Here is a 12,765-nt window from a genome sequence, read left to right on the forward strand (position 1 = left end):
GAAAACAAGCTAGTGTTATAGCAAAGCTTAATTGTGGTCTATATTTTGGTATAAAGATGGTGAATCTCGTTTTACGCACATGCTTGTTCCCCTATTATGATGCCACTTTGTAAAAATGATTGTATGCATCACATGATACAAGGAAGCCTCCTCACTTAAATTAGTTAACACAAGCACAAAATCTGGTCTACTTTCTGCAATGGTGAGGAATGGGGATATCTTACTTTGCAATGAGTACCTGAATATTTGCATTTGAGCAGATGTTTCAACAACCTGTTTGTGTTGTTGAAAATGTCTTCTGCCAGTTATCTCTCTGTTAGATCCAGTATAGCAGTGCCTTGTAAAGTTCTTAATCTTTGATTTCCTTCAGGACTGCCTTTGCAATCCAGCTGGGCTCAGCCATTCTGTTCTCCAAGCAGGTGTATTTCTCACCTGTGTGGTCATGGCTGTTGCATTTGAGTAGCTTGGCTCATCTTAGGGTGCTCCAAAACTGGTGCTATGTTGCCAAGGCAACATCTTCAAAGACATACTAGTTTCTTTGGGTTCTTTAAGCTCATATGCTAGTCATTACAAATGTATATTAAATTTCACCACAGTCCATAACTTGAGTGTTTTATATGCTTGAAACAAAATTACAAGAGCTTTGTCACTGCATTAACATGTGCATAACAACACTGATACAGACATTTCATTCTGTGGTTTCTTATAGGTCAATCAAACAGTGAAAGCACTTAAAAGCAACAATATAACTGTAGGCGAAAGGGTATATGCAGCTACATTTATCAGCAGTAAACAGATCACAGATACTGAAGAAGGTAAGAAAACTAAACATTGTAATGAATTCCATTTTTGTGAAATCCTATAGGTGGAGATAAAACATGATTAGCATCTCAAATGTATTGAAATTGGCCTTTGCAGTAAATTTATTCCTTCTACAGAAAATTCCATATATGTTGTGACTGTGTGACTTGACTTTTCTGAGTTACAACAGAGTTCTTTTTTATTATTATTTTTATTAGCATTCAAATACTCTTCATAGAATTCTTCAAAAAGAGAGGAGATCTTAGGAAGTCATAGTCACAGAGTAAAAGCTCTTGCTTGGAACATTGCGTTATGTGGCAAATGTATAGAATACACAAGTGTGTGCTTATAAAGGGCAAAACCTTTAATAATACATGTATTAAATTGCCCTAATGTTGACAAGCCTGGTACCCAAAAGTCTGGAGTGATCCTGTTTGCTTCTAGTAACCTTTTCCCTCCCTTTGGGGAGGGCAGTGTCCTGAATGTTACTGGGACATGAAGTTACGTAGAGAAAGCTGAAAATAGATTTAGAATAAATTCTTTGAATGTTAATGAAAAATTAGAAAAGTTTAGAATAAGATGAACAAAAGAAAGTTGTTTCTTATTACAGAGACATTCAGAAGTCTGCATGCTGTTGAAAAATAAGTAGAAACAAAGCAACTTGCTGACGAAGTGGAAAATGAGTTACCAAGTAATGATATCAAAGGAAACAACATAAATGAGATTTAAGAGGCAACTAGACAGTTTTATAGAACAGAGATTGTAATATATGGTTTTTAAAAAGAGGCAAAGCTGCAAAACTTGTAAGTGACTTTAACTTTACAGTAGCTTTTCATCCTTTTCCCCACCCCCATTTTTTTAAAGAAAGGGAAAATCATCCTGACAGCAACCATGTTGACTATGCTTAAATACTTTATCTCTGAAATTTGTAATTAGCTTATCTGCAGTGTTTTTTCCACACCTGGATATAATAGTCTTTTTAAAAACTTTTTTCAGATTTTAAATCTAAAGAGCAACACTGAAATAGTGAATACTAGCAGTTAAAAGTAGGTAAGTTTTGGAGGCAGCCCCACTGTATGTAGCAAGGTGAATGACAGGAAGTCAAATGGACCTTACTCAACACTTATTTTTAATAAGACTAATTTTCTTGTCTGATCCTTTCACTGCCATGACAGTGCAATTTATTTCTGTAGAGATTGCTTTCATAGGGGTATTACAAAATTTCAGTACCTTATAACTAGATGGGTGTATGTAGTTAGCATCTACAGACATTGTAGGGCAAAAATCTGGGAGGATATAATGAGTGCAAATGGGGAAGGAGGGGAGGTTTAACATATGAGACCTGAATATTTCATTCAGAAGACAAAGAAGGGAGGTGCACAAGTATTCCTGATGTTTGACAGGAGGTTAATAACAAAGCAAGGCTAGGGTGAGAACACAGACTCCCTAGAAGGCAAACAGTGGTATTTTTGAATTGGTAGAGGAAGTCAGTGAAGATTGCTTCAGGGGAGAAATGTAAAGAGAATGGATTCTTTATTTAGCACAAAATAATAGCAGTTGACTTGGACTCACTGTTCAGTGTCATAATGTAAAGAGTGAAATGATGGGAATATTTTTCTTAAGCAATAAATTGGATATATTAAATGCTGAGGTGAAATTCTCGTGGATTGGAATTATTTCTTGTTCTCTCCTGACCCCAAAGTGGGTGTAGGGAGTGATAAACCCTTGATGAATCTAAGCAGTGGAGGAAGTAGAAGTGTAGATGGGAGATACTAAGATTTTGATGTCAGTGTAATTGAAATGCATATGCTGGTGTCAGTTTGTGAATTCTTTCTGCTTCAGTGTCAGTTTGCATTGGGCTTTTTAGGTTTCAAAAAACAGAAAAAGAAAAAAAAAGGAAACTATGTCTGGCACAGAAGAAACAGTTCTTTACCACCCTGAGGCTAGTTTACCACATGCTTCTGATCTCTGCAGATGCGTAGGCATATGAACAAAGAAAGCTGGCCTATTGTAGATGAAATTCAGAGGTGAGATTTTGGTTGAATATCTGTCTGGCAAATACTTCCTGTGCACGGGCGCTGTTACTCCCTAGCAGGCCCAACAACAGCAAGTTTAAAAGATCCAGCCCATGATCAGTAAGTGCTTGTGTAGAACATGACCGAAAAGATCTGATTTAAGACTTTATGTTTTAAAAGGGTCACTTTTTTTCCCAGTTTCTCAGAAAAATGTTGTAGCAGGAGTGCCCTGTACTGAAAACAGCTTCTAGTAGTTCATATTTCCACAGATAATTATCCCGTCTTGCCAGTGATGTTTAGATAGGCCTTGGCATTTTCTGTGAAGTACTGAAATTAAGTACAAGACTTTGAAATAGACTCATTGTCTCATCTAATTGTTTTCAGTTGAAGCCAGAAAATGTACTTTAGTACTGAAGCCTTTGCCAAATAATTGTAAGATCCAGATGCTTTAAAATTAATGATCGTGTGTTCTGTTGAGTCAGCTTTTTACTTTTGCAGGTTTTTAAAATTTAATTTCTTTGGAAAAATACATGATATCTAGTATGCTCAGAAAGTGAACAGCTTTTGTAAAGTACATACAGGAGATATTAATAACATGTGCTGACAAAGTGAGTGTACTAAGTCTTTACTTTTTAAATAAACCTACAAGTGTCATATAACATAAACTACTCAACACAGAGAACCATCACAGTGTATCCATTAGAAGTCTCTTACTATTAATTCAGTCTTATGATTTATGGTAGCACGTGCAACATGGCTAAGGCAACGTGACTATATAATGTGGATGTTCTTTTTCTTCTGCTTCTCACTCCCTGCCCTGTTCCTGAAGACTATGTACGCTATGCCCATGGGTTAATATCAGAATATATTCCTGAAGATCTGAGTAAGGAGTTGTTAAAATACTTAGGGTAAGTATTGTTCCAGCTAGCTCCTAGTTTTATATGCAGTGCATTAACGTCCTTTGGTCAGTGCTGTTGAATACTGAGATTTGTTCATCTTGGTTGCAACGAATAACACTATGAGCTTGTATTTGCCACACTTTAAATGTGAGTTTTTTTCAAATGTCGATTATGCCTTTCTGTTGTGCCTATGATGGGCTGTAAGAGAGATATGATATAAAAGTCTGGTATGTCTGTTACTACATTTGTATCATGAAAACCTGAGAGGTGTATCTTATTATAAACAAAGTGGGAAGGAAATCCAAAGACTTACAGCAGTTTGTCCAGAACTGTCAAGCACAAGCAGCAGAGCCAAGAGTAGAATCCTCATCCCCAGTCTTCTTTCCTTTTCCCTACTTGCTCAGTGCTGCTGGGGTTTGACTTCATATATCTAACCCATGTTAGTTTATATTTAAATCTGGAAGGTGAGCCAGCATCCTCACCCTGGTGTTCCCTGCCAGCAGCAGCCTTTGCTTGGAGCATCACTGGGACCCTGCACCTGTCCTTCAGCTCAGCTCTGTTCAAAGGGTTCTGTTATAGTGGCCTATGGAAAAATGTGCAATTTGCAGCTTGAAGTCCCATAGCTTAACTGTTTCATTGAAGAGATATTATGTGCTTTATAATACCATCTTACTAATAGGCAAGGTTTTCAAAAGTAAGGTGGAGTTCTGTTTTGGTTGCCAGATCTAAGAACTTTTAAAAGAGCCTATGTTTCTGCTATGGTGCCTGGCTCTGTTTTAGTTATCTAATGTAGAGTCCATGAGCTCTTTTTTTTGCAAATGCATGCCATGTGTGAGCAATTGATAACCAAAGCAGACTTTGTGGGGAAGGAATTAGAAGCTTTAGGTTGTGCAGTCCAGCTGTCTTAATTTATAACTTAAAATCTTTTGTTCTACAGGCTCCCAGAACTTAAAAGCCCAGCAGCAGAGCCACCATTGAAGGTAGGAGAATATTAAGATATTGACAGATGTGTTGTAAGCTAATTTCTCTGAATTATTGTTATAACTACACTAGGCCAAACACTGGGTACAATACAATAAGTAAGTTGGCCTTGTGAAAAGCTGGTCTGAAATAACATGAGAAATTTACCATGTATTTAATTTTTTTAAAAATAAGGAATATTTTGTTTGGTTTTCCTGTTTGAAAAAGGGGAGGGAAAGAGAGAGACGTATTTTATGTCTCTTTCTTTTTGGTTTTGGTCAGCAGTCTTTTCATACATGTTTTGCTTGTTTAGTTTTACTAAGGTTGAAGGGACATTATGACCTCATAGGTTTTCTTTCATAGGTAATTTATGAGGACCCTGAAAAGGACCTCCTGGGTCATGAATTTCCAGACAGCCATGTTGGATAATCTCTCATACACTGACCATTCTTGAGTATAAGTCTCATTAGGACTTTTATTATTTCCATTACTTGTCTTGGAAGACTGTTCTATAACCTCATTCCTCTGATGCTCAGAAACCTTTCTGTAAATTCCACCTTGAATTTATTCATGGCCAATTAATTCCCTTGCACTTTTGTGCTAACATCTTTCTGTTTTTTTAATTGAAATGGCTGTTTTCCCTAACATACCTTTTCTCAATGTGTAAAGGGAAAACATATATCCTTTCTATTTCATTTTGTGAAGCCAAACTTGATTGTGTGAGATGGTCTCTCCATTCCCTCGTTGTTGCAGGAACATTTCTTTACACCTATTCCAAGATGAATTCAGTTGTTTCGAAGCAGGTGACCAGAATCATACATAATTATTCATGATAAAACCTTTACCGGTACAATATGATGGCATTCTTCCCTTCTTGTCTTAACTGGAAGTACTTACTCTCATTACATCTTAGAGTCCCATTTGCCTCTATTACTGTGTGATGTACTAGATAGCTCACAGTCTGCTGTGAATGGTTAAGACACACAGTTGGGTTTTTTTTCTCCACTGCAATTTTCAGTTGATCAGCATTCAGATTTACAAGAAATTCATGCCATTAGCTGCTGTGTACGTGACCTTGTACTTCTGTGCCTTTCACCTGTTTTTAATGTTTCCAGTCTTGAAGGTTCTCTGGCTTTTCCTTCATGGTGTTAAAAGCTCTTTAGGCACTCATAATGTACATTCAGTAAATGTAAGCATGCTGTTATCTTTAACAATTAATGAAGATTTTGAATAGATATTTTTCATGGCACTCCGCTAGTAATCTCCATCCAATCCAATGCCATCTCTTTCTGCATTATTTGCCTTTGTTTCCCTTTTACCCAGTTTCTTACCTGTCTTAACATTCTTATGCAATCTTTGTTTTCTGTAATTTCAGTTGCTTAAGCGGCACCATGTCAAGTCCTCTGGCAATCCTTCACGTTTCTGTCACCAGAAAATGTGTTATCTTTGAGGAAAAAAAATGTTAGTAGGTATTACCTATGTTTAGTTTTCATTTACTCTATATCTTCGGTTATTCTTCCTTCTTTAACTTTTTCTCTCCCTCCCCATTCTAGCGCCTACTACCACTTTTCTTCCTCCTTATGTACAGATGGATGTTTGGCTAATCTGCCACATTATGGTCCCTGCCTGATAGAACAGTTGCCAGGTTTTGCTCTGGACTTGTGATTTCTGAGGCAGTCTCCCAACAGTGTCAGCATATTGAGTTTTAATTCTGTCTTGAATAGAGTGATTTCTGTTCTCTTTTCTGCCCTTGTGTTTAACCTCTTCATCTTTACTGAAAACAATTTACTGAGGCAAAGGATTTATTCCATTTTGGGGCTACACATAGATTAGCTTTAAAATCTATCCAATCCTCCCTGTATAGCAGCTTCACTTTTTCTTTTTTGTTTCTCTTTTTGCCTCTGTGGCTAAACAACCTTCTACTATTTGTTTTAGTTTCCTTTCCAAGGTCTAACTCAGCTTGACTTTTTGGCAGTTCTCACTTAATCCCAGTATTACCTGACCCCTAAAACAAATTTTGGTTTTTGACAGTCTTTTTTCTCATTCACTGTAGAATTCTGCTTACTCCTAAAATCCTTTTTTTTTGGGGGGTGGTTGTATGTGTGTATCGGTATGAGCAAGGGGAAGTATTCATATGATCAAAGGACTAGGAAGCCTGCTGTAAGAGGAAAGGCTGAGAGAACTGGGTTTGTTCAGCCTAGAGAATAGAAGGCTATGTTCCAATATTTAAAGGGTGGCTACAAAGAAGATGGAGAATCCCTTTTTATAAGGAGTCACATGGAAAAGATGGGGGGTAATGGACACAAGTTACGTATCTGACTGGGCACAAGAGGAAAATTTTTCATAGTGAGAACAGTCAGCCATTGGAATAAACTCCCCTAGAAGTAGTGGATTTTTCAGTGTTGGATACTTTTAAGATTCAGCAGGGCAGGATGCTGGGGTATCTAGTCTAGGTCATGTTTTGCCTGGAAAGGTTTGACCAGATGATCCTTGAGGTCCCTTCCAACCTCGTATTTTATGATATAGTTTAGTCTGAGAAGCTCTTTCAAGATTTTTCACCTTGATTGAAGAAGAGTCAAAATCACTTCTGTCTTTTACTTTCCAAAGTGTCCTCCTCAAGGGGGACATCAAGTCCCTTTGCTTTGGCTTAGAGAAATAAAGCGTATGGTTTGCAAAGTTTGCCCCTCCAGAATCAAGAACCCCACGTTTGATTATCCTTTCTCTTTAATTTAAACTGAGGCACTCTGTGTCTACTGAAACTAGGTTACTTACTACACCGACCTTTCCTGCAATGTCCCTGCTACTTACCGAAACAAAGTCTAAAATAATTTCATTTCTGGCTGGTTCAGTGGCTGTTCTGCTAAGCAGTATGTCAGCTAGCACATGCAGGAATAATTGGGCCCTACTGTTATTAATAGCATTTGTTCTCCAACGTATATCCATGGATATAAGTTATTTCCATGTGGTTGGACAGTTGTCCTGGCTGCACAGTTACTTGGCCCTTTGATTCAGTTAAGAATTATCTTTATGCATTGTAAGAAATATTAAATGCACATCAGGAGCCAACTGATATTCATTAGCCATATAAGCATGTTACAACAACTATATTAAACTACATGTGATGTACATTACGTATTATGTACGAATAGCTTTTATACCATTGGGATAGTTCTTAGAATCTATTTTTAAAAATAATTTTATTTCAGCAGCTTGGTTACAGAGGAAATGAGGCTTAGAACTGTTCGGTTGTTGGGCAGTGAAATCTAGCTGAGGATCTGATTAATATCCAGAGCACTGACCAGGATGTGTGTGATGCTTCTGTGTTTTAGTCTTTGCAACTTCAAAGATTAAAACTCCCCTTTATTTCAGAGTCTCAGAGGAGCAAGGCAGGCTGGTACACTGGAACCTATAGTCTCCTTCAGACCATTTTTATTCACTTGCATTGACATTTCTCTTCATGAAAGTTAGGTGTGTTGATAGACATAGTATAGGATTATTGTAAATAAAGAAGGGTCTAACATGTATTTCCTGTTATGGTAAAGTAATTGCATGTTTAGAAATGATGTTAAATTCTCAAGGGAGGAGAGATTTAGAAACTTCAGTGGTTAACAGAAAAGCTACAAGAGATTCTCTCTCTTGTAGTACTGGATAATAGTAAACTGGGTACAGCCTAGATTCTGTGATCTAATGATTAAACCAAAATTACATGTTCTGTGTATAAATTGTAAGCCATTGATCTTGTGTTGTAATTGTCAAACTGTCCAGTGTCAGCACAGGGAATCTGGCCATTGGCAGATGATGAGAGACATCTACAAAGAGTATGTAGGCTCTGCTACAACTAAACAGCAAACATTTTGCTGGAACGCAAACATTTTGTTGTAAGTTTTAAAAACTTGTTTATCAGATTCCAAAAAGAGAAGAATAGTAATTATTCATTAGATTGTCATTTGAAAATGTAATCACAGCACAGTAAACAGGCCCCTAGAGAGGCTGATCCAGATCCCATTGAAACCAAAAGAAAAGGCTGCTGTTGGATGTGGTTCTAAGAGCTGAGAAATCTAAGCTGCAGACCTGGCTTCTGTGCCAAAGGGAGAGAGGGAGCGGGGAGAGAGAGAGACATCACAAGCACCATAAACAAAATGAATAAAACAGGATCTTAAAGTGTATGGTACCATCCAAGTTGCTTGCAAAATCACTCTCTTTGGCACAAAAACTGGGAAGGCCACAGTTTAGATTTCACAGGATATTAAGGACATGGTAGTAATATCAGATATATAATAATAATAAAAATAGTGTTGTAAAATGCTATATACTTTTTTTCCCTTTTGGAAACATACCAGAAAGTTTTCACCTTTAAACTAAACACATGCTCACAGTTTATGGAAAGAAATATTCATTCTTACGGCCTGATTTTGTGAAGTGCCGAGAACTGTTCACTTTCATTATTTTTGAAGTTAGAAGGCACACAGCACGTGCAGTCAAGCTTCTTAATATACTGTTAGATTCAAGTGATGAAGCAGTCAGCAGAAATATGTCAATGCTTCACTGTTGCCAAACTGCAGAAACTAATTACTTCTAAAGGTTGTGCACAAACAGATAATAGACTAGATAATGATCCACTTGTGCTGGCAGATGGCAGTAACACTGGAGCTGCTGCACAGTTCCATCAGACCACGGGGACCGGAGTCTAGGTTCCCTGGCTGTTAGGCACGAACTTCCAACAGCTGCTTCCTAAAGGTTGTCTAAATAGACTCTGACACCAAAGTCACAATCATGGAAGTTAAAAATGGGATTCAAGTGATTTCTAGAAGTCTTTCTTCAGAAGGCTAGGAAGAAGAAAATGCTTCCCATCACATTGGATGATCTCCACATTGAATGATCTCTTTTGAATACTGTAGAGATGGTATATATTCACATGTAAAGAAGACAATTGCAAAGAGAAATCTTCCACTGTCACTGAAGATTCTTCAGTTGATTGCCAGTCCTATTTTGGTGCTATGATTACGTTATAAAGCCAAAAAATTTAAACTTCCATGTGTGTACATCATAAAAGTGGTTGACGCAGCAACTTCCTCACTCTAACATTTCAGAAAAGGAAATTATCAGATGGCCCTGTGGAAGCAGAAGAAGACTATACTAAGTTTAACAGCAGCAATCTGAAAACCAAAAAGGTAAGCAAGCCTTGCATTCATGCATGTTTTGCTAAAGCGTAGATTAACGTCCAACATTGGCACAGAATGCCTATTTTTCTCCTCCAAAACACGTCAGAAAAACAAATACAAAGCACAGATGTTTGTAATTATATCTCCTTGAAACTTTTCATTCAGGTTTGATTTTACTTTGATAGTCTTCATGTCCCTTTCTGAACTCTTCTATGCTGTTACTGTTTGACAGTACTATATCAGTGAACATTCCAGTGAATCTCATGGAGTTTGACACGTATGTTAAGGTGCTCAGCTAATGTTTGCAAAGCTCTTTGAGAACTTGAGATGAGAAATCCTGTGGCTTAGTGATAGCAACTGTTAAATTTCAGTAATTTGAAAAAGAAACAAAGATGGCAGCATTCACTTACGTTCCAAGGGATGCTGAGACAGGCTTTATTTTTACCTAGAAATATTGCTTGTGCACTTACTTATTCAACTTAACAAAGTTAAATCAACACAGAGCTTGCTGATTGCCAGCTCCAGCACAAGTTTGGAGGCCAATTCAAATCTGAGTCCAGTGGTGCCTGCCACTGTATTATTCCTAGGAGAGCAACAGAGATGTGAAAAGAAAGATTCTCTCCATGTGTGCCAAGGTTGTGAGGCTTGCACTGGCTTATTTCTCTGAACATTGAAAGAAAATGAATCCTTCTCCAATCTATTGGGAACCAAAAAGGCCCTCTGTGCTGGTCTTGTGACCTTCAGACTAATGCCGACTACTCTTTATCCCTCTGCAAAGAGAAGCAGCTGGTGACAGATACATTCCTTCCTTCCCCCCAACAATCCCAGAATTTTTTGTGCTCAGGGCACATGCTAGTTTAGAAGTAAGAGGAGGATTGCCCCCTAAGTGAAGATAAAATGGTCTAAAATACGCATGTTTCCCCTCTTCCCCCATTATGTACCTATAGCTTTTGAACTGAGCATAAAGATAGAAATAAGCTGAGGGGAGATAATTCATTTTAACATTAAATATGATTTATTTCTGAAATAATGAAGTGCATTGATGAGAGAATCTGGGAAAGAAAAGATAGCTCTTGGACTCTGTACAATGTACTACTTTTTTTTAAGTACTTTGGCAGGGGTTCTGTTTGTATAGTAACAGAGACGATCATACTGTTGTTGCGTATCTCCGTCTTATCCATAACCTTCTAGCTGATCCCAAGTATTGTAATTGTGAAGTCCTGCAGACTGAGGAGTATTATAAAGAAAGGTCAATGCAAAGTTTTCTTAATAGGGAAAACAGCTAGAGATTTAAACCGTAACATTTTAGAATGCAAGAAAGAAAAGAGGTCAGCTCTGTAAAATGTGGCTCATAAAATGTGTTTTAGGTGTAAAAGTCTGGGAAGTTGTCCCAGTGGCCTCAAAGTGCTTTGCAAATGTTAGTTACCTTCTTCATTCTTACTTCTTCCATCTCTTTTCCCTTTATTTCACTGTGCTTAGAGTCTTTGATAATAAATCAGTGTGAATTATTCATCATTTGTAATGCAAGGCTCCAATTCAGCTTGCTGACAGCATAATCATGAGATTGAGTCGGAGGGTACAGTATGCATCTGTTCTATTGCACGCATTATTCCTCTTGATGTACACTCAGGGATTATCCCAAAGTAAACGTTTGAGTTGGGATACCTCATTCTGCAGAAAGAAAAGATGTTTCACCTCCTTGTCCTTGTAGTTGATTCTCTGTCTTTGAGGTTAAGTAGTTCATGACAAGTATTTTTCTGTTTGAATAATCTCGAGTTTGTTTTGTAAGGATTTTTTCTTACAATTTAAAGCCTGCACAACATTATATTTACTGCTGTATACTAAAAAAGCAATCCAACTTCTTGGTTGACTTCTGTATTTAGGAGTTCGTAGCTCTCCTATTGAGATGCTGCTTAACTTTTTCTGTTTATCATTTCACTAACAGGCAAACAGCAAGATGTCTGCAGCGCAGAAGGCTTTGGCCAAAGTTGATAAGACTGGAATGAAATCAATTTCTGCTTTCTTCAGCTCCAAACCTAAAGCATCAAAATAAAGGCTTGTTCTTGAATGAGTTTTATACAGTAGTTATTTTTATGTTAAGCTAAAGATGTCTCCTGGGGTTTTTTGTTAGTATATTATGTGCAGGACATGTCTGTGTACATGGTGGAGTTTGTGAGTGAGCGCGGGACAGAGCTGTTATGCCTCAGCTGGGCAAGGAGGTACCATGCAGATATTCCAGCCTGGGTCAGGAAGACAGCCTTGTTGCATTAGCAACATGGTCCTATGAACCAAGAAGCAAGGTTAAACCATACTGTACTGCTGCTTGTTCTAGAGCAAGCTCAATCAAGGCTACCACAGGGTTTTCTCCATTGCACTCCATTCCAGGCTGGAAGCATGCCCTTGTTTGAGTTTTTAAGGAGTTTTTTTCATTCATAAGGAGCATTATTTTTTGAGAGTTTATGGAGATTTTTACCCAGTGTAACACCAGAGTAGGATGTCATCATTAGGTTTTTATGTTGACCCAAATCTAAGTGCTGATGTAAGTGTTGTCATTGGTGGCAATTTATCGAGGCAAAGACAGTGTCTGTATTGGGATTTGGGTTGGTTTGAATATGCTAGAAACAAATTGCAATAAATGTCAATGGACATGTAATGCAATAAAGTGCTTTGTGTAACAAATTCATGTTTGTTGTATTTGCTGTACATTTCAAGAGTTAGATTGGGCTTCAGGACATTTATTAAGGGGTTTTGGTATTTTCCTGTGTATAAATTTTAATCCTTAAAGAATTACAGTATCACTTTTGGCTTACATGATAAATCTCTTAACACATGGCTATATAGAGATATTTTTATGTTCAGTTCCAAGGTCAGTAGGTTCTTAAAAAAGTAATTAAGGGAAGATTTATTTAAAGGCAAAACTTGTTTTTT

At 37.5% G+C, this 12,765-nt stretch overlaps 1 protein-coding gene across 5 annotated transcripts in view; it reads left to right on the top strand.

Annotated features, from left to right (window-relative positions):
- The window catches only part of RNASEH2B (ribonuclease H2 subunit B), a 38,929-nt gene extending 26,413 nt beyond the window's left edge, over window positions 1–12,516 (top strand). For 2 of the 5 annotated variants that reach the window (XM_030476077.1, XM_030476080.1), the window contains 5 exons: window positions 710–815; window positions 3,646–3,724; window positions 4,653–4,695; window positions 9,766–9,846; window positions 11,783–12,516. In XM_030476077.1, coding sequence (XP_030331937.1) covers window positions 710–815; window positions 3,646–3,724; window positions 4,653–4,695; window positions 9,766–9,846; window positions 11,783–11,890 — 417 coding nt within the window. In that variant the 3' untranslated portion in view covers window positions 11,891–12,516. The other 3 variants (XR_003989998.1, XM_030476079.1, XM_030476078.1) reach the window with 3 other exon arrangements.
- The last annotated feature ends 249 nt before the right edge of the window (window positions 12,517–12,765 follow it).

This window comes from Strigops habroptila, chromosome 2 (assembly GCF_004027225.2).
Source record: "Strigops habroptila isolate Jane chromosome 2, bStrHab1.2.pri, whole genome shotgun sequence".
Lineage (NCBI taxonomy): Eukaryota > Metazoa > Chordata > Aves > Psittaciformes > Psittacidae > Strigops > Strigops habroptila.